Here is a 25,663-nt window from a genome sequence, read left to right as displayed (position 1 = left end):
CGAGACCTTCTCTGCTCTTCTGAACCTTGCAATCTTTGTTCCTGTGCTGTTTATCTAAAATTTGGAGATACCCAGACTTGTAATTAGTAATAACCAGTCATACGATTAAATGATTTGAATATGAAAATCAACTATCAATATAAAAATCAACTATCAAACCAATCCTGGTTACGATTGCCGGACCATGAACAGTAGATAGGTGTGAAAACAATGTATTTTTACAAATAATGTCAGTATGTTGCACGGATCCTGTAAATTTTATCTACACCTATAACGATGCATGTGCTTATAGCTTAGACGATAGAAATTTACAAATCTAATTTTATTTTAAAAATATAAAGCCCATCTCTTGATCTTTATGACCTATGTCGTATAGATTAGTTTATACAAAGCTAATAAAATTAGTTTCTCTCTTTTTTCCATACTATTTGTATCACCTGTATCATTTAATGCGGACTCTGCAGCAGAGCCAAAGCGAGGTGGTGTAGTTTTTTTTATGAACTCTACACTGTCCATGGATGGACAACGACGTGGCTGGGGCTTGCCTATGCAGGCCTTGTGCATCGTGGTGCTGTGTTCTTGCAGGGCTTGCCCATCGTCGTCGACACGGACTCGACCAACGCACGCCGCCACCACCCATATATGTCTTGCCCAGCGATGGAGCCTCTCAACAGCTTAGCAAAGAATTCACGGATGGTTGCAAGTTCTGACTTAGGCATAACCATTGCATATGCTTACCATTACATTACATAATCTAAAATTTGGTAGTTTGAGTACTTGCAAATCATGTTCCCTATGGTAAAATACTCAAATGCAATGGCTCCAAGCCTCCAATCAAGAGACCAGCTATAACAAATATGCAACTCTAAATATGTTTTAAACAGGACAAGCAAGAAACAATGAAGCAATCAAAATTTCATATGGCCACCGTGGAAGTACCTGTGAAGCAGCGGTAGGTCCTTAGGGATGAAGTGGCCGGTTTCGACGTTGACGACGAGCCACGCGTCGCTCTATGCGGAGCAACGGTAGGTCCTTATGAATGAAGCGGCCAATGCCGACATTTATGAAGCGTCACTCCGATGGATATCGTAGCTACGGAGGAAGGTGACGAAGGACAGGTAAAGGAAGAAGGGGAAGGAGAGGTATGCTCTATGAAGGACAAGTAAAGGAAGGGGAAGGAGAGGCGGCGTGATATACGAGTTTTCTTTTAGGATACATAATTTGACCGAGGAACGAGCGGAGCGATACGGAGAGGCGATGATGATACCCTTACATATTTTTTAGGATACATAATTTGACCTAGGAATGAGCGGAATACGACATAGGCAAGGGGAGGGGCAGACCGACGGAGCGATGATTGTCGCACGAAACGGTGGTCTTACTTTCTTTCTTTTTAGTTGTCCACCTCGACATCCTTGTCCAGCCTCCATGACTCCACATCGCCCATTGCACGTGCGGCGACCGACGAGGGCTTGGGACTAGCGGGGCAGGGACATAGGGAGGGTGACATCGGGGGCCTTGGTGTGGGCGGCGGTGTGGTGGGGCCTGGTGAAATGGCAAGGTGAGCGATGGGCGCACATGAAGCGAGAAGATAGGAACAGGGAGGTCATGGCGGTGGAAAACTGGTGTGGAGCATCGCCAGTCGGGAGGGGGCCACGTGTGTCACCGTCGACCAAAGGAGTGGGCCGCACGCACCACTGTCATCATGAATTACAAGGTGAGAAGAGGGTTGCGGCTAGGGATTGAGGGAGGTAAGGCGCTGGGCGACTAGGCGAGGATTGTGTGCCGAAGCCCTAGGGGCGGGTCACCTATCGCGTGCGGTCCACGAGTTTCCTACTGTGGGCGATGTCGTTTGCGTGACTTCTGCGACTTTCCTTCTGACACGATCATAGGGAGGAGATCGCACCGTGAGGTAGAGCAACGTAGGAGATTAGGACGTGCGGTATCACAAGGGGAGGGGTGGACCAATGGAGCGACGATTGTCGCACAAAACGGTGGTCTTACTTTCTTTCCTTTTAGTTGTAGGAGAATATGAGTGGTAGCCATAAGAAAGTTTTTGAAGGTATAATGCGCATCACTTATTGTCATTGACTTATTGCACATATGGCTACTATGCTTATGCATAAAGGATTTGTTTGGTACCCTGATCTGACTTGGAGCACAAATATTTTAAAGTGTGGAGATAAACATGTAGTGTACACAGGAGTGACAACGTTTAAAAGTCCACAAACGTGTTGCCATGTCCTATTGGTGCACTGAATATAGCCTCGTTCATGTTGCAAAATGACGAGCCATTTTTGTTCATCCATATCTGTAGCATTAGGAATAGGGTCATTTTGATATTATTATCCATATTTGAAGCATTAGAAAGAGAGCTATTTTCATATTGGTTCCAAATGTGCATACTTGTTAACAGGCAAAGAAGCTGTTTACTATGGCACTATGTAAGCAGAGTCAAAGAAGAAGAAAAACAATAAGTGATAATGTAGGAAATATGAGTGGACCTTTGGTTACTTTTGCTGCTGGTTGGATATGGTGTTTAGGTTCTACGCTCGTGGCTCTACAAATGATGTATGACACGATGAAATCTATAGGTAAAAAAAATTCCTTTTGGCTATGGATCTGTAAATGATATGTAAAATTAAGAACCTCCACATAGAAGTAAATATGTTTCTTTGTGTATATGTTTGCCTGTACCACAGTATGCAGTTGTGTATTATAACGTGTGAGGATCTTACTTGTTCGTGGGGGATTCTGTGAAGAAGGCATGGTTTTTTTGGGGAGCGGTTTGGGTAGCCTTTGTTGTATACGTTTCTTCAGTGCTTCCTTTGTCCTGCGTAGTTGAAATAGGATGTTTAGATTAAGTGCAGACCATATAAAGACACAGAAAAGGAGAAGGAAAAAAACTCTAAAGTGATCACATCTAAATAGGCACATTATTGTTGGATAGCAATTGTGCTGAACTTTGAAAAAAAAATCAGTGTGGGAGTTGATTGGATTACCTATTCACTATTAGATATGATAAGTACTACCATTTGCACTCTCCTGTAAATATAGGAGACATGGTTTCCTAAATGGTTAGCTTTCTAAAGGCATTCCACATAGATTCGTTGTATGTATGGGACTATCATCTCTTTAACAATATGTGGTTGCCAAATAGAAGCTATTTAGTTTTTTGTGCACAGATCGAATCATTAACAATCTGTCTTAACACGAAATTGTAGACAGTCTGTACCGAAATTCCAGCATAATCGACTGTATCGTTGATAGAAATCATTTGGCTGGTTTTTTGCAAAATGACCTTAACCATCTCTTATGCCAAGTACAGGTGCTGGAGTAGCTGCAATCTATCTGGTTGTTTCAGCAGCAGAAGCTTTGCAGTGGAAGGAATTTAGCAAATAAATTGTGCCACAAAATAAAAACACAAAGGAATTAGCAAAATAGGCCTCACTCATACCAATATTCATAAGAGTTTGTGAAAGCTCTAGTTTGGTTTTGGTTAATTAATGAAACCCTAAGTGCTAATCTAGTTTATCAAGGTGATCATAAGATAGGTAGCACTACTCCAAGTGATGAAGCAATGGCGAAGATCATGACGACGGTGATGGCATGGTGATGATCAAATGCTTGAACTTGGAAAAGAAGAAAGAGAAAAACAAAAGGCTCAAGGTAAAGGTATAAATTGTAGGAGCCATTTTATTTTGGTGATCAAGACACTTAGCGAGTGTGATCATATTTAGGTTAGATAGCCGTACTATTAAGAGGGGTGAAACTCGTATTGAAATACGGTTATCAAAGTGCCACTAGATGCTCTAACTTATTACATATGTATTTAGGATCTAGTGGAGTACTAACACCCTTGAAAGTATTTGTGAAAATATGCTAACACATGTGCATAAGGTGATACACTTGGTGGTTGGCACATTTGAGCAAGGGTGAAGAAGTTAGAGGTGAAAAAGGAGTTAGTCTCGCTGGTCACAAGGTGACCAGACGCTGGTCTTTGGAGGACCGGCGTGTTCGGTCAGTTGTGACAGTGAAGATGCCGGTGTCGGTCGAACGATCGGACACTGGGTCTCGACTGACCAGACGCTAGAAGGCTACGTCCAGTCCAGTTGACATGGCTGCACAGTGATCAGGCTGACTGACCAAACGCTGGCTGTGTCCGGTCAAGGATGACCGAACGTATCCGGTCAAAGAAAATTGGTTTTGGGAGCTTACTGGAAACGAGCAGACGCTGGGGGTTCAGCGTCCGGTCACTTGTGCTAGAGCATTCGGTCATGTCATGATCGTTGGGATTGAGCGGCTTCGGTTGAATGCAGTGTTACACGTGGCTGTCATCGGGCGACCGGACGCTGAGGTCCAGCGTCTAGTCAACTTGACTGGAGCGTTCGGTCACCCCGATCAGTGCCTAGTGAAGGGGTACAATGGCTCTATTTTATGGGGACTTCTATTTAAGCCCCATGGCTAGTTCAAGCTCACTCTCTTGGCCATTTGCATTAACATAGCAACCTTGTGAGCTTAGCCAAAGCCCTCCTACTCATCTCCATCATTGATTCACCATTTTTGCGAGATTGGGAGAGAATCCAAGTGCATTGCTTGAGTGATTGCATCTAGAGGCACTTGGTATTCGTGTTTCGCTACGGATTTTACTTGTTACTCTTGGTGGTTGCCACCACCTAGATGGCTTGGCGCAGCAGTGGAGGATTGGCACGAGTTCGTGATTGTTTGTGGCCATCTCCGGTGATTATGAGGGGAGTTGTACCTTTCCCGGCGGAGCGCCGAAAGGTAACTCTAGTAAATTGCTCGTGTTTTTGAGTTACCTCACTTGTGGGTAGGTTCTTACGGTGTCCAATCATGTGGACGAGGTTTGTGAAACACCTCTTAGCCACCGAACCACCAAGTGTTGGTCGACACAATGGGAACTAGCGTGTTGGCAAGCACGTGAACCTTGGGAGAAAATCGATTGTCTCTTGCCCTTTGGTATTCTTCCGGTGATTGGTTTTATATTCATCTTATGATTGGTTCATTCCTCTTCACGGCGGTATAATCATCCTACTCACTCATTTATATTCTTGCAAACTAGTTGTAGCAAGCTCTTTAGTGTAATTAGAATTGAGAGCTTGCTTTGCTATTCAAGTTTATTTAGTGGAGCTCTTTAGAGTAGCAAGATTGAGAGCTCTTAGTGAGTAGTATCATAGCAAGTTGTGTGTCTAGCTATCATTGTAACTAGAATTGTTGGATAGGTGGCTTGCAACCCTTGTAGAGCTAGAGCAAATTTGCATTTAGCTATTTGTCATACTAATTAAATTGCTCTAGTTGATTTATAGAGTTTTAAATAGGCTATTCACCCCTGCTCTAGCCATATTAGGACCTTTCAATTTGGTAACCCTCTTTTTTCGCTACCTAGGTAGTGAGTGACCTGTAAAGAGATAAAGCAGGACAAAAAAAAATCATACCACTTCAATAGCAAGCATTGCAGCAAGTTCTTCGACCTTGTCTGAATGCTCATTCATTGTTGCCTTTGAAAATCTTAACCTACAGGAATTGATGAACTAACAAATATTTAGATGTTGCAGGCATAAGTGATGACAAAAATAACAAATGTAAGAATTACTACTCTATATTAGCAAAAAGACTATTGCTACTATTCTAAATAAACAGGTGAAGAGAATGATATAAAATTTGGTGATCCAAGGCATGTTATCTATTACATGATATGAATCAAAATGTGCAGTCATTTATGAAAATAAACCTAGCGTTTTGGTAAGCAGCACATTGGAAGTCTAAAGTTGGGATATTTTGTTGTGTTCATAAGGAAACAAAGGTGACACTGCAAGAGTTCAAATCCAATTTCCCTTTTTGAACTGACTGATTAACATACGGATAGTTTGCAATAATGTGTAGCAGGATGGGTCATGTCTAAGATAGGTGACAGGTCACAATAGGTATGAATTAGTGAACTAATATGGTGGTTTTGCTCTGCATAGTTGAACTCTAGAAATATCTACTTTAGGTGGTTATACCTTACTCTACGTCTTCATGAAGGCACTGCATAGGTCTCTAAAATTGAATCTTAGATATGGCCTTTGTTAAACAGTCATAGTCACATTTGTATCAAACACATCAAGTCGATGAAGGGAAATGGAAAAGGTCGTTGTAACCTTGACCTGAAACTTTTTTTTATATCGAAAGAAACACAGAAAATTCGAAACATAACTGTCACACAAACAAATATAGCATTAACACTTATTACATGAAGGTAAGTGCATATCGATAGGCTGTAGGGTCTATCATGGGCAGAATGATGTATACTAATTATTGGTTCAGAAGATAGGTATGTCGAGCTGTCTCGCTAAAAAAAGGAACAGAATTATGCAGAGTGACTAAAGAGGTAAAATATGAAGATAGACAAAGAAGTAACTATCCTCCTGATGCCTGTAAGTAGTATGAAGGCAACAAATTTGAAAACTGAGACAGAAATACCAAGCATTTATCTGAGTTTGGGTACTGCCATTTCCTATGATATATAACTATCCTACGAACACCATGGGGAGATGATTTATGTCATGACAAACAGAACGAACCCGTGATGGGTTCCCAACCCATAGCTCTTACGGAATTCAACAATTATTTTGTCAGCAGTTTCACATGCACTTCTAATCATGTCTATTCTAACCTCGAAGGAACAATGTCAGGTTCATTCTAATTATAGATAACTGAGAAATGAAGCTAGCAACACATGCTATAGGTTTTCATTCTTCATAATAAATTGGCCACCTTTAATTTTTGAAACTGTGTAGGCACCGGTAGATTAGTTATTCCATTCAAGAGTCACTCCCTCTTCGTAGTTTCATCAACTTCCATCTCAGTGAGCAGTTTTGACGACAACAATACAGGTAGTACTGCAATATTCATACTGAGCAGATAAGGATCATGTTGCAACGTTAATAGCAAATAACTGTACAAGCCATTGAAAGCATGCCAAAATGGGTACACTAAATTGCAATGGACAACAAACGATTAAAGCGACCATTTCTATATTCTAATATATTTTTTGTTGGGGCATTTCCATTGCATTTACCTATGTTAGAAAAACCTGCTGTGAAATTAAATGGAACAAAATTGAGTTAGTAAACAAGGAAAAACACGCCTAAAAGTAATGTTGATAAAGCAAGGCACGATTGAGAACCAAGAGGAGCACCTGACATGGCATCATTTCGTTCCCCATCCACACCTCTGCTGGACCCATGCCCGGCTTCAACTTCATGTTCTGGACCCATGCCGTTGTCCATGAGCACACATAGTTCAGATACATCGATTCAACCAAGAAATTTGCAAAAAAATTGTGGGAAAAAATTCCAAAGGAATCCCCAAAGCAGGGGCAGGACAATAGGCCAGCCGACTGCAGGCAGCAGGGCCAGAGGCACCGCACGCGGCCGCTGCCTATTGCTGTCGTCCGCCTACTACCTCCTCGCGCTGACCAGGCGCGCATAGCGCACAGGGGCCAGCGGACAAACGCAGGCGCGCAGCGCAGGCAGCCACACGCTGTAGGCCAGCCATGACAGCATAGATGCCTGCCGCAACCCACACGCTGACAACCGCGCGTCCATGAGGGAGAAGAGAAGGGGGTGATTTACCGGCAGATCGAGATGACGAGCTGAGGCGACGTTGCCGCCGTTGGCAGCGACGAAGGAGCAGCTAGGGTTTCGTCGAGCACACGCGGACCAGCGGGAGGAGGAGGTGGACCGGGGGGGCACGCGCCGGCGACCAAGGGCGCGAGGGGGAGGAGCAGGAGGAGGAGGGGAGCACGTGATGCGGTATCACAAGGGGAGGGGCGGACCGACGGAGCGACGACTGTCGCACGAAACGGTGCTCTTACTTTTTTTCTTTTTAGTTGTAGGATATATATATAAGGTATATATAAGGTGACGTCGGAGCTTCTGGTGCCGCGGACGATAGGGCCAGCGGCACGTATCATAAAGTATCTGAAGTTCCTACAAGGTGAAGTTTGTACCGAAATTCTAAAATTTTGGAGCCTCACGGTGCTCATACATGTAAGCAAAAAGTTACTTAGTCGTGTTCTTCTCCTGAAGCTAGACAACACCGAGGCAGTGTTATGTTTTCGAACCTATAACGCATATAACAAATTGTTAGTTCAATCACAAAAGTTGATACTGCATGAACACGGATGACCAAATGTTTGCCCGCAGACTTGAGTGCTGGTAGAAGAGTGAAAGTCATGACAGTGATGAACATGACAAAAGTAGGAGTAAGTGGAAAACAGTAATATTGGATCTTACAATAATAGTTGTGGATTGCCATCTTATTAAAGGACAAAGGGTTGCAAAAAACATCACGCACCGTTATCACATATTATATCCACTATATGACAGTGTTGTACACACATCTACAAAATGACGCAATAAATCTACACACTATAAGCTCCATATGTTGAAGACATTTTTTAGCACGTGATAGAGCAAGTGGAGGAAACACCATGCCTGGTGTATTTGTTTTACTCTGGGTGGCAAACCATAGAAAACCTAAACTGAAAACAAAATGGTTGAACACCAATTCACCAAGTTCTTAAGTTTGAAGTGAAAAAACAAGATATCAAAATAAAAATGAATAGTGACGGCTTTAGCGCACATGAGAATTTTCTTTCGGTATGTCTTGTGTGGTTCCCCTTAAGCAGGAAAGAACATCAGCAAAGCAAACCACCAGTGGAACAACCAGGCAGTTAAGAAGTGACAAGAGAACATAAGAATTTGTTCTCCTTTTTGGAATTTTGGAATCCTTATTGAAATAGGGAAAGATAGCAGGACAAAATATGAACAACAAAGCAGTTTGGCAAGTAGAGACTAAAAAGGAACAGACAATGGTAGGAAACCAGTGGAAATGAGTCATTTGGTAGTAGGAGCAATATATGATTAATGACAGTAATGGCATAGTTCATCATATATTTTGACAGACAGGCAAGAAAAAATCTATATAATAATAGCCAACACAATCGATACTTGAGATGTTTTTCATGTGAATGGATATGCAGAATTAGTTTCGAACTGTGACTTCATATTCGGAACCAAGAAATCTTACCTGGTGGCACATACGAATTCACCGATGATGAGTGTGCTGGCCAGTTGTGGTTTTCTTTTCTGGTAAGGATAACTTGAGTTGGTTTGGCAACCAATATTGGAATGTGGGTTGCAAGATCCTAAAACGGTAGTGTTTTGTCAGAACACATAATATTTACTTTGGCGCATGCTTAGCAGAAAGCACACAATGCAACCTATGCAACAAAAGCTCAGTTTCAGTCCCGTGTCAAGATAGAATGGCAAAACTACTTTAAAAACAAGCAGATAGAAACAAACTACTGTGGGAACAAGCTGCCTAGAATAGCAGGCTAAGAGTAGCAGTAAAGAACAGGAGAGCAGAAATCTCTTCATAAGCAAAACAGGATGGCAAAAAATGCAAGAAACATATGAACACAAGTATGCACTAAGCAGAACCAGAAGACTTGTAGGAAAGCAGCCTGGTGGCTTAATCAGCGCGAAACACCTCGCGTCCGCTGCACCAGTAGAAGGGAAAAAATAGCACCGACAGATACCGACATGGCATGACCAAAAAAACACTACTTGGTGAGGGCATACATGCACACCCGCGATGTTCGAACTATAAAAGTAGGAAAACAGTAGGAGCATATCAAAACAAGTAAACAACCGTGATTTCTGAACTCTAAAAGTAGGAAAACAGTAGAGGCTTTCCAACAAACAAAACAAGATTGGCACCATCACAATCAAACGGAAGCAACACATGAATAAAATGTAAATTAAAAGGGACCAAAAGAAGATTCTCACCCGAACAGCAGATGAACAGATCGGTTAGCAGTTGCTTGTGGTGACTAAATCACTACAAAATACGACTTCGTCACTGCACAAAAACCAGAAAAAATCGGTTTCTAGTAGGTGAGCAGGTATAATATAGTTTGCGGAATTAAAAAAAAAAGGAGAAGGATGACAACTTACCAAGACAGGCGGTACGTGCAGCTACGTTGTCCATATGGAGGCTGAGAAGTAAATCAAAAGTTTTTCCAATACAAAGCAATGTGGTACGAGGAATAATATGAAACAATGTGTAGGGAAAACGTGAATTAAGTATAAATCTAATCTAAAAATAAGAAAGATCTTTATTTTCAAAGCCAACACCGGCATACGCCTGCATAGCCTCTACATTCAGGGAAAATAACATCACACTTACTAATGAGGGCAAGAGTATGTAAATAAAAAAAAACTGAAAACACAGGCAGTATAGAGCTACCATCTCAATAAGTGAACATAGGATCCTGAAAGAGCGCTAATTAGTCCATCAAGAATATCCGTATCTTTAGTCAGTTAACCAAAACTTCTAATTTTGGTGGACAACCAAAGCAACTATCATTATTATTATGTATGGAGCAGAGGCAGTTGATTAAACAAGTAACTATGTTTGTTAGACACAAAAAAGACTCGCGACAACCTGCCGCAAAGAAATTATGACAAAGGATGAGTTCAAATTGGGAGGAACAGGTGGTAAACTGAATGTAGAGCTGCCTAACCTTCGTCAGTTATGGAGATAAGCAGCTTTGTTTACCTATGCTACACATGATCAGCAGTGCGCGAAGCCTGAACCATTATATAGGGGGGCGCCAATTTGCTCATTAATTAAAATCATATGTACATAGGCCATGAAGAAATTAGCTTTAGTACTTATAATTCGGTCATAGTTCACAAGATACATAGGGCATAAGTACTACGCAATTTGGGGCTTAGGACAAATTAAATAGCAAAGATTTAAAATATCTCAAAAAGCATCAGAAGATCTCAATAGACAACAAATTATTACTCAATTAGTGACTTCTAGTACACATAGCATGTAGATATTACAGATTATAAAGAATTTGGAAGCAAAAAATAGAAGAATCAACAAGAACAACAAACATATATGACTAGTTGACTAAGAAGAGCAGCACGGGCCAGAGGCAAGCAAATAAAACAGGCCACGGCCAACGACTGGAGTACTGCTCGACTGCTGGTGGGTGCCGGTGCCGCGGCCGGGGGTTGATCCTCGCTGGCGGCCGCCCGGGGTTATTGTTGAGTGCGGATGCCGCGACTCAGACTCTCGGAGTTTTTTTTGAACTTCAGACTCTCAGAATTGGGAGAAGAGAACGACCCGATCCCCGCGAACACTGAGTTTTTTTGTTTTTTAGCTCTTTTTTTTTTAAAAAAAATTCACAAATATGTCCCTAGAGGTATGCTTTCAAAATCTAGATCTTTAGCTCGGCGCCATCGTTGGTGGTGCCGAGCTTACACGTCTCGGTGCCATAGATTTTGGCGCCTAGATCTTGGATTTGGCACAGACGTGGCGGTGACTTGGCAGGCACCTTGGCGTCGTAGATCTTGGCACCGTAGATCTTGACGCCGTGGTTATTGACGCCAAGCTTGGCGCCGTGGTTATTGGCGCCAAACCATGTCTTACGTAGGGCCCTCCCTTCCTTTCTCTCTTCCTCTCTGTCTACTGCTCCCGAGCCATGGCGCCTCTAGCGCTGCCGTGCCCCCGCACCCGGGCCTACGCCCACGCCCGCGTCCACGCCGGCCACCGCGCCCCCCCGTGTCGGCCGCTCGCGGACCCAGCCAGCTCGTACCGCCTCGCCGCAAGGAGTGCCGGTCGTTCCGCGCCCGCCGCGCGCCGCCCCTCCCGGCCCACGCGCACGGCCCCTGCTCCCAGCGCGCCACGACCTCACCGTCGATCCCGTCCTCCGTGTCCCTGTCCTGCTCCTATCCCGGCGTCCGCGTCCACGTCGCATCGTTGCATTGACTTGGACCGGTAAATTTTTTGAATATGCAATGTAGATACTTAGTTAGCTTGAATTGTAGCGCTACTTTAATTATTTGGTAGTTTCTAGTAAATTTGATGATGTAGGTAGTTGATTTAGTCAGTGAGATATAGTTAGATAAATATAGTTAGATAGCTAGTGACATAGGTACATAGATATAGTTATTAGATAGCTAGTTGATTTAGTTAGTGAGATAAATATAGTTCGATAAATATAGTTAGATAGCTAGTTACATAGTTATTTAGGGTGTAGTTGGTTAGTATCTATTAGAGAGGTACTATATAGCAGTTATTTTAGACTAAACGAACTGTATTTTAATTTTTGTTTAAATTACTAGATGGACAACCTAGTGAGCATATATCATGAAGGCACCGTGGAAAGAGATCGCTATGGAAAGCGTGCCTATGTTATTCAATGAGAAGCCTTCATTTAGTGAGTTGGTTGCAAGGGCTCAAGAGGAGCTACATTGCCATGGAGCTGATGATGATGATGGCATCGCAGTAGAGGGTGTACTTCACCTAGGTTCTCCTCCCAACATCCTAAGGAAGATGATCCCAATTGGGTGTGTAGAACAGTGGGAGAACTATGTGAGATCGACTATGAAGTGCTAGTTCTAAAGTTTGGATGTGATTGTGTGTCGGGTGTTAGTTGATCCCATCCCTCATGGGTTTTTTCCACCAATGGGTCAGCAGGCACACTTCGACCCTCCCGTCTTAAAACCTGATATGGATGTAGAGGTTGCACCTATGGTTCCCGATACTCAATCTGCCCCCAATTAGGAAAGGGTTTCGGGAGTGGGAGAGGAAAGGGGGACGAAGGGAACTCCCATTGTGTGGGAGGGGTCTCTTGGGCCTGATTTCTTTGAGAAACCAGTGTATCAGTTTACCCCGAGAGCAAGAGTGATTTCACTAAAGAGTGCCCTCTCAGAGGATACGATAATAGGAAGGAAGATTGGCAAAAATACATGAATGGTGAGGACTGTTTAGTGCAGATGTTCATCGAGAGGATCAACGGAGGTCGTCGCTTCTTCAAATGTCCGCGAGCATGGGTAATTGCTATTATATTTTGTTTGTTAAATATGTTTCTCGAATACCCTTACAACTCACAGGACATACCTATTGTAGTATTCCGAGTCTGAAAAAAACTATGGGTTCACCAGGTGGGTCGATTCTCGACCAATTTATCCGCATCAACAGTACATGTACTACCTATAGGACCAAATCTTCGATCTATAAAGAGAAGTTAGCAGCGGGTACAAGGAAGACGAAGACGACGACAACAACAATGGTGCAAGTTCACGGGAGGCACTCTGCAATGATCCATATTGCACATGCCCTAATCACAAGAACAAGGGGCCTCTACCGTCACCCCCGCCACCATCACCACCAACAATGTGAGGCTATTATGGAGAAGGTGCAACACAATTTGCTATATGACCAAACTACTAGGATGACCTTATCTTATTCATATGGCATATCCATGTGTTTGTTGTTTGGTTTAATAACCTAAGGCATGTTAGATTTAGTCAAAGAAACTATGTACCCTTGTTTGGTACATGTTCTTACATGTCATTTCTTGTGCTTGTTCTTCGCTTTAATTACCTAAGGTATGTTAGGTTTAGTTCAGGACCTCTGTATCCTAGTTCGTTACATGTTCTCACATGCTATTTCATGTATTTTGTGTGTTGAATTATATAATGTCCTACTTTGTTAGGTTTTGTTTGCAGCATATGATCATATTTCACTACGTCTGCAATATTAAATTGAATATTATGACCACAACTAATGAAAACAACTACATAATGAAAAGTCCAATACTATGACACATTAAACAACACAATAATACTAAAAGTATATGTTGACAAACTAAATAACGTAGTATATGACCTAAGCAAGCCCAACTTAAAAGCGCATTACATGACAACACAATGAAAAGTCCAACAGTAGACAACATTGTTCATAAATAAACCATAGAACTAGCAAGTAATAGAGACTATTGAGTGCAACGAGGCCACTTTTCATTCCTCAGGGCATCGAGATTCTCCTCCATTGCTGCTTTCGCTCGGCGTGCACGCTTAAGCTTCTTCTCCTTCTCCTCCTTGTACGCAGCAACACGCCTCCTTTTCTCTTTTTCCTTGTGCTCCTTTTTTGCAGCCTCCTCTCCGCGTCTCTTCTCCATCATCTCCTTGTCCTCTGCCTCCCACCGCTGACGAAGTGTAGGCTCAAACGCAAAATTAGAACACATCTAATATCTCTGCCTATAAGTTTCCTCTTCATCGGACTTGGCTACCTTGCAAGGATCGTCGCAAAAGTAAATGGGCACTGGAACACCACTAGGCAGAGGCAATGGGTCAAAGGCATTTTCGGTCATCCGGCCATAACTACAATTTAGCCATTTTCGTTCTAAGAATCGAAAGCAATTAACATTAAACCCTACACATAGGGTTTCCCATTTGATCAACAACAATGAACCCATATCATAACAACGTGCGCTGAGGTTATCTTGGTTTGGTAGCTTTTCTACGCCTTGGCATCATATGGTTGTATAATATAAATATTAAAATTGCATAAAACCCTAAGTAATGACGATTCTTAAGTTGAAAAATCCGACTAATATATACCAAATCGATTTGAAAAAAAACTAGGAGGGAGCCAATAAGTGGGGAGAGAAAATCCGAAGATCTACGGATCAAATCAAAGTTTCAAAGGTCCAATACGCCGATTCGTGAGATAGGGCGAAGTAGGGAGAGAAAACCCGAGAGGGAGAAGAAAGAAGAGGAGGAAGGCTCGGGCAGGAAGTTTGGGCGCCGGGTTAAAACATCACCTTGGCGCCATAGATCTTGGCACCGTTCTCGACGCCAATAACCACGGCGTTAAGCTCGGCGCCAAGATCTACGGCGCCAAGCTCGGCGCCAAGATCTACGACAGCAAGGTGCCTGCTAAGTCACCACCACGTCTGTGTCGAGCCCAAGACCTAGACGTCAAAATCTATGACGCCAAGACGTGTAAGCTCGGCGCCACCAACGATGGCGTCGAGCTAAGGGTCCAGATTTTGGTGACACCGAGGTAAGAGTCCAGATTTTAAAAGCACACTCCAAAGACAAATTTTTGATTTTTTTTTAAAAAAATGGCTAAAAAACAAAAAAAAAAAATTGGCCGGGAACCCGCCCCCTCTAACAAGAGTATAGGACGCAATAGTTCTCAGCGTTCAGGGCTTCAGGCGCAACTCAAATCGGCCCACCAAGGCCCAGCACCGGCTTTTGTTGAGTACATATATGCAAAATCTAACCCTAATCCCTCAGCTCTTCAGTCCCCCAGCCCCCAGCCCCCCGCCCCCCGCCCCCCGCTGGGCCAAGCGCCGACGCCGCCAGCGGTTCGGCCGCGCGAGCGCTAGCGTGCTTCTGCGCCGGTCATCTCTCCACGCTGGTGCCTGGTGGCTCGCGCTAGGCTGCGGTGCCGGCCAGTACCAGGAGCCAGACCCCCACCGATCGCTGCTTCGCTGACGCCGAGCAGCCACAACTGATGGCGGCGGCCCGGCGCATCCAGTCTACGGCGCTCGCGGCTTCAACTGCCGTGTCACGGCGCATCCAGACCACGGTGCTTGGGGCCTCAATTGCGGCGGGGTCACACCCGCTCATGTCGCAAGATCTGTTCCGGCGGCGTTTGCGTCATCAGGAGGTAATGGTTCTCAAATCCCTTTATTGCGGCGGTTCGTACTACTCCTAACGGAGGTTCTCCATAGATTCGCACGGTGTTCGGACTCCTTCGGCAGACTTATTTTTTCCTACAGCAGAGGCATGTATGCGCTTCCTCTTCTTCCAATAAAGATGTAAGTTTTCTTCACCTTCTACTCTCTTCACTATTTTTTTGATCCCTTACTAATATTCTTCACCTTCTACTCTCTTCACTATTTTTTTTATCCCTTACTAATATTCCGTCCTTGTCTTCTCGTTGGGAAGATAACTGCGTCTGCTTCGGAGTCGGAGTTAATAAAGGCCCAGAAGGGATCGTCAACTGAGGCATTGTCCTTAGGATGCGTAATAAAAAAAGGGGCCTCAACTGCGGCGGGGTCACACCCGCTCATATCGCAAAATCTGCTCTGGCCCTTTCCTCGCCAGGAGGTAATGTTTCTCAAACCCTTTTTTCCGGGAGAAAATTGCATATTTAGGTCTCCAATCGTCGCGCTTCGCTGTTTTGTGACTCAAAACGTCCAAATCGTAAAAATAGACCTCCAAACATTTGACACTTATTTTCTTGCCATTCTATGTATTTTCTTCCTTTTATAGTATTCTTTCATGTATTTTATTTTTGGCACCTGGTTGGACGTTTTTGCCCTTCTGTGATTTGTGCACGGTTACGTACCTGGAAAGACCGACGGCTTCTTCTCGAGCCTGGGCCTGTCCATGTTTCTATCGTGGCGAGGCCCGGCAGTGAGGCGGCTGTGGCCAGGGTGCAGAAGTGGGGGATGGTGGTGGCCGTGGTGTCTGTGGTCGTCACGTTCTCGCTGCGCGTGTGCATGATGCCCGCTGTCGCTGCGTAGTTGGAGGCCGGCCGCGTGCGCGTGCTTGGGAGCACGACAAAGAGAAGGGGAGTTGCTACGATGCGCTGTGTGGGCGAGAGGGAGGAGATGACTGTTGAGGAGTTACGGTGGCTAGGTGCACTGGATGTGGGTTGGCTAAGGTTTTTGAGTTAGGAGGAAGCATTTATATTGTGGTCATGAAGGGTCTTTGCTAGGTTGGCTCTTAGGGGGCCTATCCTTAATCCAGCCATGTTCGGACAGGAACTATATGTGAAAGTCAGATCAAAGTCAACAATAGCTATCGGACCATTGTCGGCACGGGCACAATTCGCCGTGTTCGGCTGGGGCGGGCGGGCTGGCTGGGCTGGTCTGCCCCTTCACATGGATACTGTTCTAATGAACCTGCCAGCAGTACTTCTCTTTCACATAAACGAACCAGCAACGATACGAATCAGCCAACCGAACAGGATGATTGCCTATGAGTTGTGCCATAGCGGGTCATGTCCCGTATCGTCTGTTTGACTTGTACTTTTGATCATCTAAACTAGTTTGATCATATAAATGTGCCTACCCAAGCTTTGTCATTGTTTTACCAAAGCCCACTAATGACAATTAGTGGATGCACTTTTTCACTGAAAATCTAAGCTTTCGCCGCACTTTCTTGCATCTAGATTACTAACTTTCGAAAACAACGTTATCTGCCCTTCCTCTTACATTGAAAATGCGCGCTTTGCCATTCATCTGGAAAGATCAATGATTTCTGCCTTTCACCTGCCAAAATTCCTGCGGTCTAGGCAAGTCAAAGCTGAGTAGCAGTAATGAAGATCACCCGAAGATGGCGAAATTTAGGTGATTTTCTTCCGTTCCTTTGTTTATATATAATATAACACTCAGTTATTCATGATAAACACCTTTATACTCACTCTATTTATAATTATAAATCGCTTTGACTTTTTTTATTCATCCATTTTGCTATGTACCTAGATATATTATTATATCTAGATGCAAATTTAGGTGATTTTCTTCTCTTCCTTTGTTTATATATAATATAATACTCTGTTATTCATGATAAACACCTTTATACTCACTCTATTTCTAATTATAAGTTATTTTGACTTTTTGTATTCATCCATTTTACTATGTATCTAGATGCATTGCAAAATGGATGTAAAAAAAAATTAAAGCGACTTATAATTTGAAATGGAGTACTTATTTTTAGTTGTGGTGTCACTTCACTTAGACATGGGTGATGCCGTGATGTACACTTGTCAAGTAACACCTTTTTATAGTGGCGAGCTTACGTGTACCTGCAGGCACCAATGGATGCATATGTATGTGTATGTCCCATTATATTAATATGACCTCCGATCTCGATGTGGCTATACTCATTACATGCAAACAAATTTACTCTGTTCTAGCAGCCACAGAAATATTTGTTTAAACGAAGCACGTGATCCAGTTTCCAGTCGGTTGAAACAGTCAGGAATTTTGGCAGCTGGCTTCAGTTGCCAGGCGTTAAAAAGATTGCTATCGAATTCTGCAACTGCATGCATGAATAGATGATATAAATCATCTATGTTCATGTAAATCTAAGTTTAGAAAGAAAAAAATGCACGAGAAGAAACAAAAGGGAAATTAGCATCGCCTGGCCCACATGTTAGAGAGAAGAGAGATAGAGATTGGTTTTGGGCCTGACGGTGCAATTTCATAGGCCCACGTAGCATCTCCAAATTGGCTCATGTAGAATAACTATATAAATACAACTCTCGATCTCGTCTGGACCAGCCTAACCTAGGGTTTCCACAAAAATGGCGGCGACGGCTCGGTGCTTGATCGCTCCTGCGGCGGTGGAGGCGGCGTAGGGGCGCTAGTCCGCTTCGCCCGCTGGGATAGCGCGCTGGTCCGCTTCGCCCGCTGGGATGGCGCGCTGGTCCGCTTCGCCCGCTGGGATGGCGCGCTGGTCCGCTTCGCCCGTTGGGATGGCGCGCTGGTCCGCTTCGCCCGCTGGGATGGCGCATTGGTCCGCTTCGCCCACTGGGATGGCTCGTTGGTCCGCTTTGCCTGATGGGATGGCGCGTCGGTCCGCTTATCCTGCTGAGGTACACAAATTCTGTTCCGGGGTTAGGGGATCGGGGATTTAGAAGGGGTTTGGTTCCGTTTCTGTTCCGGGGTTAGGGGATCGGGGATTTAGAAGGGGTTTGGTTCCGGTTTTGGGGTTAGGGTTAGATCTAGTTAGGGATCTAGAAGGGGGTTTGGTCCGGTTCTGGGGTTAGGGTTAGGGGGACCTAGAAGGTGGTTTGGTTTCGGTTCTGGGGTTAGGGTTAGGGGGATCTAGAAGGTGGTTTGGTTCTGGTTCTGGGGTTAGGGTTAGGGGATCTAGTTAGGGGTCTAGGATGCAGGAGTTTTCGTGCTGACAACCAATTCTATGTGGCAGAATAACATGGGCAACTACTACTACAGTGGAAATTGTTCTCGTGGATGAAAACAAAAGTTTAGGTTCAGGCGTTCAGCAAATCTCCAGAGTTGTGCAGTTTGTGTGGATGATGTTACTAATTTTAGATAGCATTTTCAGTTACCAAGTTCGGTTTGCAATTTCTGTTTGCAATTTACTTATCTAGCATAGTACTGTAGCATATTACTCTATCTGTGAGACTAGCTACTAGTTTGCAATTTTCAGTTACTGGATGGATGCCGTTAAAATTGTTACTGAACTGTAAAAATCTTGATAGTCCTATCTTCCTACCTGAATTTTCATTTACTGAATTTTTTTGAAATTTGTATTATATACATGATCAGCGCATGTTTTAGAGAACTGCTATCTAAATTTTTAGTGGATGCTTCTGAAAATTATACCGCAATGTGAATGTGATTTTAGTATAAAGATTATTAAAGTTTTGTTATTCTTTTTTTTGAACATTTCTTCTGAAACAAGCTTCCAGCTATTTTCATGCTTCTCTTGCTTACTGTAGTCCTGATGGATCTTTTGTTTTTTTATCTGTTTTGGTCTGTAGGTCCGAAGTTTTTGCACATTCCCAGATGACCCACAAAAGGAGAAGTCTATGAAGGAGGTGCTTCAGTTTGCAAAAAAAATCTTGGAGGTTTTTAGTACATGAGGTAAGTAACTGCTCGTTGTATTGCTACTCCTGTAAATATTTATCTGTTTATTTAATTGATCCTGTAATTATTGATTTAATAAATGTGTCTGCAAAAATTTACAGCAGTAAAAGAACTTTTATCAAGAATCGGTAAACTTGAGGAACACATGAAATTTCTATCGACCTGCTTCTGGATCTCTGTTGCTTACGTGTTGTCAACCACATTGACAATGAGCTATTATTTTTCTTCACACTCAACTTGCTGCAGGGTCTATCTAACAAAAAAAAAAGATACTGTGGGTAAAGATCTAAACAAACACGTAGTCACATTTGAAATAGCGTTCGACTTTGTAGAGGTGTGTTGAAGTTGGACGCTATTTTAAGTGTGATAACACGTTTGTGGAGATCTTTCAGATCTTTGCTTACACTCTCCTCTGTCAGATAGACCCTAGAGCTGAGTTGAGTGACAACACGTAAGCAACAGAGATCCAGAAGTAGGTCGATAGTAGTTTCATGTGTTACTCAAGTTTACCGATTCTTAATAAAAGTTCTTTTGTTGCTGCAAGTTCCTGCAGACACATTTATTAGATCAGTAATTGCAGAGTCAATTAGATAAACAGATAAATGTCTACAGGAGTAGCACAAGCACTTTTCAATATAACTAGCAATTACTTACCTCATGTACTGAAAATCTTTAAAAAATTTTGCAAATTGAAGCACATGCATAGACTTCTCCTTTTGTGTGGGGGCATCCGGGGGTGAAAAAACTTCGAACCTACAGATAAAAAAACAAATGATTTATCGGGGCTACAGAAAGCAAGAGAAGCATAAAAATAGCTGATCGCTTGTTCCAGAAGTAATGTTAGGAAAAAATAATAACAAAATTTTAATAATCTTTATTGAAATCATATTCATATTGCGGTATAATTTTTAGGAGCATTCACTGAAAATTCAGATATCAGTTCTCTAAAACATGCGCTGGTCATGTAAATAATATAAGTTTTAAAAGAATTCAGTAAATAAAAATTAAGGTATAGAGATAGGACAACCAAGATTTTAACAGTATCCATGCGATGGACATGGATAATGCGTCTACGAGCGTCTGCCAGCGGAATAAAGGAGGGGCATGCAGGTAATCTTGCTCGGTCACTAATCTGCCAGCGGAATAAAGGAGGGGCATGCAGGTAATCTTGCTCGCTCACTAATCTGGCCTCGGTAACGTAGAATTGCTTTGTTTCACGAATGGAGGGAGCACATGTAGTTCCAGAGTTTTATATCCAACCACAGTTCATGTATTCTCAAGGTTTACTATATGTTCAATTGCTGCAGGAAAGGTGCAACTCCTGCAAGGTGTGGTCCGACTCGATGCATTCTACTGGTGTCCCTAAACGAACCACTGTTTTTAGCCTTTTCAGTTGCTAGTATTGAGAAGTAATGCAATGTGCTTTTTCAGTTGGCTCTTGTTTAGTTCTCCAAAAGTGCACTATGTAAAAAGAAGATTTTCTGTCACGTCAAACTTACGGTACATGTATGGAGTACTAAATGTAGACGAAATCAAAAATTAATTGTACAGTTTGCGTTAACTTTGTGAGATAATCTTTTGAGCCTAATTAGTTAATGTTTTTTTACGGTTGAGGAACCAACATGTTTGATGGTTGGTTTTAGCCAGGGCTTATCAGTAAGTAAATATTGTTTTTTTCTCATAACAAACCAGCATCAGCCGACCTTATCAGCCTAAAAACCAACCAGCGAGTAGGCCGCAAGTTGGTCAAAAGATTACATCGGCGATTTCGGTTGAGCGCCTGGTCTGCGTCACCACGGAGAGCCGAGAACTATGGCGCGCTAAATATTACGGTTGAGGGATCACAACCTGCCGAGCTAGGACTCCTGCCAGCAATTATTATGGTTGCAAAAATTTAATACTTACTGCCAGTATTATTCCTGTTCAAAAAAAATGGATGGTGATCTACTAATGCCGTGACGCGTTGATTATTACTACTTGATAAGGAATCTTAAATGATGATCTACTTTCTTGAATTTTTAGACAATATCTTCCTTGATTATAGGCATTTACGACGAAAACTACTTTTTCTAACAGCAGACATGCCAAACTGGACGAAGCATTATGCTTCCATCTCTTTCCATCTTTTACGCTTGAGAAAATTATTTGCTTCTCTCTTTTACTAGGTAAATACTCGTGCGTTGCAGCAGAAACATATAATATCACGATAATATGTTTTCTCAGGATCCATGTTTTCTTTATTTGATGCGGCATCATTATCTACAAAAGGTTTACACATTGCATATATCTTATCCCCACGATTGGCCTTGCCTTTGTCTCGGCCTCCGTTGAAGACCGCTCCGACCGCCTCCTCATCGGAGGCGTGGTTAGTGACGACGTCGAGCAGGTCACGGGTGGTACGGGGCTTCAGGCAGCCAAGCTTGTGGATCAGGGACTCGCAGGTCGTCCCGGAGAGGAATGCGCTGATGATAACCGCGTCGATGATATTAGTGAGGGAGTTGCATCGTTAGGAGAACCTAAGGATGTAATCCCACAGGGACTTGCTGGGCTCCTGCTGGCAGCTCTTGAGGTCCCAGGAGTTACCAGAGCAAACATACGTCCCCTAGAAATTTTCGACGAAGACCCTCTTAAGGTCCGTCCAGTCACAGATGCTGTCGTGCGGGAGGAATTCAAGCCACGTCCGAACATATTCCCCTACGTAGATAGGGAGATATTGAATGATGAAATAGTCATCATCCACCCCTCTGGCTCACAGGCGAGCCAGAAATCTTCAAGCCAAATACCGGGGTTCGTCTCTCCGGTGTACTTGGTGATGTTGGTGGGCGGTCGGAAGCGCTGTGGGAATGGCGCTCTCCGGATACGCCGGCCGAAGGCTCGTGGTCCTGGGCCATCCGGGCTGGGACTCCGGTCGTTTGGCCGGCGACCATGCCTGGGGCGCGTTTCATCGCTCCCCTCGATGGTCCAGCCGGGGCCCTTGTCGCCTGCCCTCGTCGCCGCCCGACGGACGTCATCATCATGCCGGGGCGATGCTGGTTGCAGATGACGCTACGAGCGTCTTGGTGCGGACCGAGCCATTCGTATACCGACGGTCGATGTGGAGCAGGCGCTAGGTCGGACCACAGCGTAGTTGTGGCCTCTTGTGCCACACTTGGCGGCTATAGTGGTGAGCAGATGAAGCGATCTGTCTGGTGCGTCCCCGCTCCCCGATGGGGAGAGAGGGTGCGAGTTGGAGTCGCGATGCGGAGCTCTCCGCCTGTTGAACAGCGGCGGCTTCCACCAGCGCCTAGAGGTTCTAGTAGACCGCCTGCTCTTGGGGTCGACGGGCTCGGGAACGCCGCGTAGAAGCATTGCCACAACGGCGATGTTCTAGCTAGCCTGAGCGAACTATGGGGGTCATTCCCCTCGTTCATGATGTCGCGCTGAACCTGACGGGCGTGACCCCGAGTGCCGCTCGTCGGGTCACGCGCATGGGGCACAACGTGCTGCACCGAGCGGGCCGGCGCAGGCGGCGGCTGGTTCTGCCACCGTTCTCGTAGCTCCTCGGCGTGCTCCCGTGCGAGCACGAGGGCCCCCGTATGTGGGTCCGGAGGGGTGTGAGTCTGCACAGACTCCGCAACCACCGGCGGCTGTCCCAGAGCGTCTGCCATAGCACACTCCTAGGATAGACGGTGGCTAGGTGCCATGTCGCCGATGCTGGAGCCGTCGCTCTCAACCTCGTCATCTAGGAGTTCGTGGAAAGTGGTGGGAGCATAGCTCGCCATTCCCATGAATTCGGATGTGAGAGGGGGCGGTGCCAGCGTCCGTCGGAGCCCCCGAGCATACGCGTCCGCAGGGGACACGAGGCCACAGAGAAACCGGTCGTACGGTGTTTGCAGTGTGGACAATACGGTTCCTCCGGATAATCAACGGGAGATAGTAAATAGAGAGTAAATAATAGTATGCACATTACTCACAGCGGGGTTTGAGCAGAGAGTTTACTCAGAACGAAGCGCATGAGCCTCGTCGTTGAAGTCGTTGCGCATCCCGAAGCCGATGGAGGGCGTCCCTCCAACGGGCGCCGGAATAAGTGCCTCCTCATGGAGGCATAGTACGCCGAGCCGGTCAGCGATGAAGTCCAGGCTTCCGAAGAGAAAGGCCTGGGATGGCTCGAAGATGGGCGAAACCCACATCCCCACAGGTGGGAGTACGGGAAACTCCAGTGAGCCAAAGCGAATCGTATCGCTTGAGCCCGCCATGGCGAAAGCGGCGAAAAAGTGGGCCATCCAATGACCAAAAAGTGTGAACGTACACCGTCTTCCCCACGGACAGCGCCAACTGTCGGTGCAGAAAGTGACCAACATATAAATATTTATAGTTTTGCTGTACGTTGTGATCAGAGGTGGCCTAGCACTCAATGACACAGGGTTTATACTGGTTTAGGCAACGTGCCATACGTCCGGTTTAAGTCAGTCGGTGACTTTATTCCTAAGCCCAGGTGCTCGAAGTTTGCTGTGGGGTTCCAAACAGAAGGAAGAAAGATGTGGGGGTACAAGAGGTCTGGTCGGACTATGGCCTGAAGGGCCGAGAGTGATGGGAGCTCTGCTATGTGCCAAGTATTCGAGCGTGTGCTAGTGGTTTGAACCTGGTGGTTCTGTTGTTGTGTCTCTGTGAACCGATCAATCTATCTATTTGGGAGAGAGCGCATCCCCTTTTATAGATGAAGGGGATGACCTTACAAGTAAGAGGGAGAGAGTGTTCGTATGCTAAGTCTTGTTTTTCACGCTATCGGGTATAGGATGATTGTAGGCGCCCATAAAACTGTTAATGTCAGACGTATGTGGGAGGTCGTGTCGTCTTGTTCAGGTATGGCAGACATCGGTGCCTGCCACACTATTGATACCCAAAGGCATGCAAGGGGTTTTATCATGTTTGTCTGGTACGGTAAATGTCAGCGCCCACAACACTATTGATGCCTCAAAGGCACGTGGGGAGAGCCATACCGTGTTTGTCTGGTATGGGAGTTGATGGCGCCCACAACACTGTAGGGGAAATATCGGTGCCTACAACACTGCTTGGGTTCTATCATGCCAGGAAGGTCGTAGGGTACTGTCTGGTAGGTGTATAGGGTATGGTCCTTGGTATTGCAGTCGACTTGAGTGCCTTGCCTTTCTTTCTCCGTCCTTTTCCTGGTCCTTATCGAGCGGGCGTCCCCGGTCGGTTGGTCCCAGTCGGCTCTAATTGCGTCAATCGAAGAGGAGCTATAAGCAGGGGTTCAACTCATTCTCGGTCGGAGAAACGGGTCAGAGTCGGAAGTGGTGTTTTGGCCAGGCCTTCCGATCGGAGAGGCCATCCGGAGGTGGGCCAGTGTCGGAAGCGAGCGCTGTTCCTTCTTCGTGAGGCCTTCTGGTCAGAGAGACGGACCGAAGTCGGAAGCGGGCGCCGTTCCTTCTCGGCCCAACCTTCCGATCGGAGATTGGAATGTCCTTCTAGCCTGTCGTTTAGGTGTTTGGGCTAGCCCATGAGTTGCGTGTTGTTCGCAACGTTGTCTGCTGGACCGAGCCTTTGTTGGGAAGCTGGTCCATGAGGGACCCTAGGTTTATGAACCCGACAGTATTGCTTTCTGCAAAAAGGAAACCCAGCAAACCATAAAGCTTATCATATCCCTTTGAGTCGGGAAAGTATTCCCACTAGTCGAATAAGTCTTGCGAGTATATTGTGTACTCAGGGTTTATTTACCCCTGTTGCAGGTACTGCGTGAGGAGTAGCCATTGTGTGAAGGATTCTTCTGGTGGGCACAGATGGATCCTTGTATATTATCGATAGATGGTTCTTTTCATTCCGCTATGAAATTTTCGCACTCTGAATTTGGTACTGTAATAATATATTTTTATGAACTCTAGATGTATGAAATGGACTAAGTTATGTAAACTCGTTCTTATTATTGGATCCTGCGGGAAAACGTGGATTATTTGGGCTCTCCCTTGGGGTGTGCCCGACGAAATCCACCCGATGTAGCTTGCTTTCAGGGTGCTTAGTGTCTAGTGGGAGACGAACGTCTCTGAAAGTGTGTTATTTCGGGCAGTTCTGCCACAACCGATAGTGCACCTGCGAGCGTCTACCAGTGGAATAAAGTAGGGGCATGCAGGTAATCTTGCTCGGTCACTAATCTGGCCTCAG

The 25,663-nt window shown here is 44.8% G+C and overlaps 1 protein-coding gene across 6 annotated transcripts; it reads left to right on the top strand.

Moving 5' to 3' along the window:
* The first annotated feature begins 15,197 nt into the window (after positions 1 to 15,197).
* Positions 15,198 to 21,086, top strand: LOC136456888 (uncharacterized). Of its 6 annotated transcripts, none has more exons than XR_010759597.1 (6): positions 15,198 to 15,549; positions 15,614 to 15,700; positions 15,831 to 15,992; positions 19,402 to 19,504; positions 20,595 to 20,669; positions 20,815 to 21,086. XR_010759597.1 is itself a non-coding variant. In XM_066456879.1 (5 exons), exons 1-4 carry the CDS (start codon positions 15,394 to 15,396, stop codon positions 19,501 to 19,503), a joined length of 507 nt encoding a protein of 168 aa, XP_066312976.1. In that variant the 5' UTR covers positions 15,198 to 15,393; the 3' UTR covers position 19,504; positions 20,815 to 21,086. The 6 variants fall into 6 exon arrangements, 2 of the variants coding, with proteins under 2 accessions (XP_066312976.1, XP_066312975.1); XR_010759600.1 differs by lacking the exon at positions 20,595 to 20,669 and adding an exon at positions 17,185 to 17,239; XR_010759599.1 differs by adding an exon at positions 17,185 to 17,239 and having other exon boundaries at positions 20,595 to 21,086.
* The last annotated feature ends 4,577 nt before the right edge of the window (positions 21,087 to 25,663 follow it).

This window comes from Miscanthus floridulus, chromosome 6, assembly GCF_019320115.1.
Source record: "Miscanthus floridulus cultivar M001 chromosome 6, ASM1932011v1, whole genome shotgun sequence".
Classification (NCBI taxonomy): domain Eukaryota; kingdom Viridiplantae; phylum Streptophyta; class Magnoliopsida; order Poales; family Poaceae; genus Miscanthus; species Miscanthus floridulus.
Note: the sequence above shows the minus strand (reverse complement) of the source record. Positions and strands in the feature narration are given on the sequence as shown.

Excerpts from the sequence above, each read along its gene's own strand:
- LOC136456888 (XM_066456879.1), top strand. The coding sequence starts at position 15,394 with ATGGCGGCGGCCCGGCGCATCCAGTCTACGGCGCTCGCGGCTTCAACT. Across the intron at positions 15,550-15,613 it reads GGCGTTTGCGTCATCAGGAG|ATTCGCACGGTGTTCGGACT; the intron begins GTAATGGTTCTC and ends GGTTCTCCATAG. Across the intron at positions 15,701-15,830 it reads CCTCTTCTTCCAATAAAGAT|ATAACTGCGTCTGCTTCGGA; the intron begins GTAAGTTTTCTT and ends CTCGTTGGGAAG.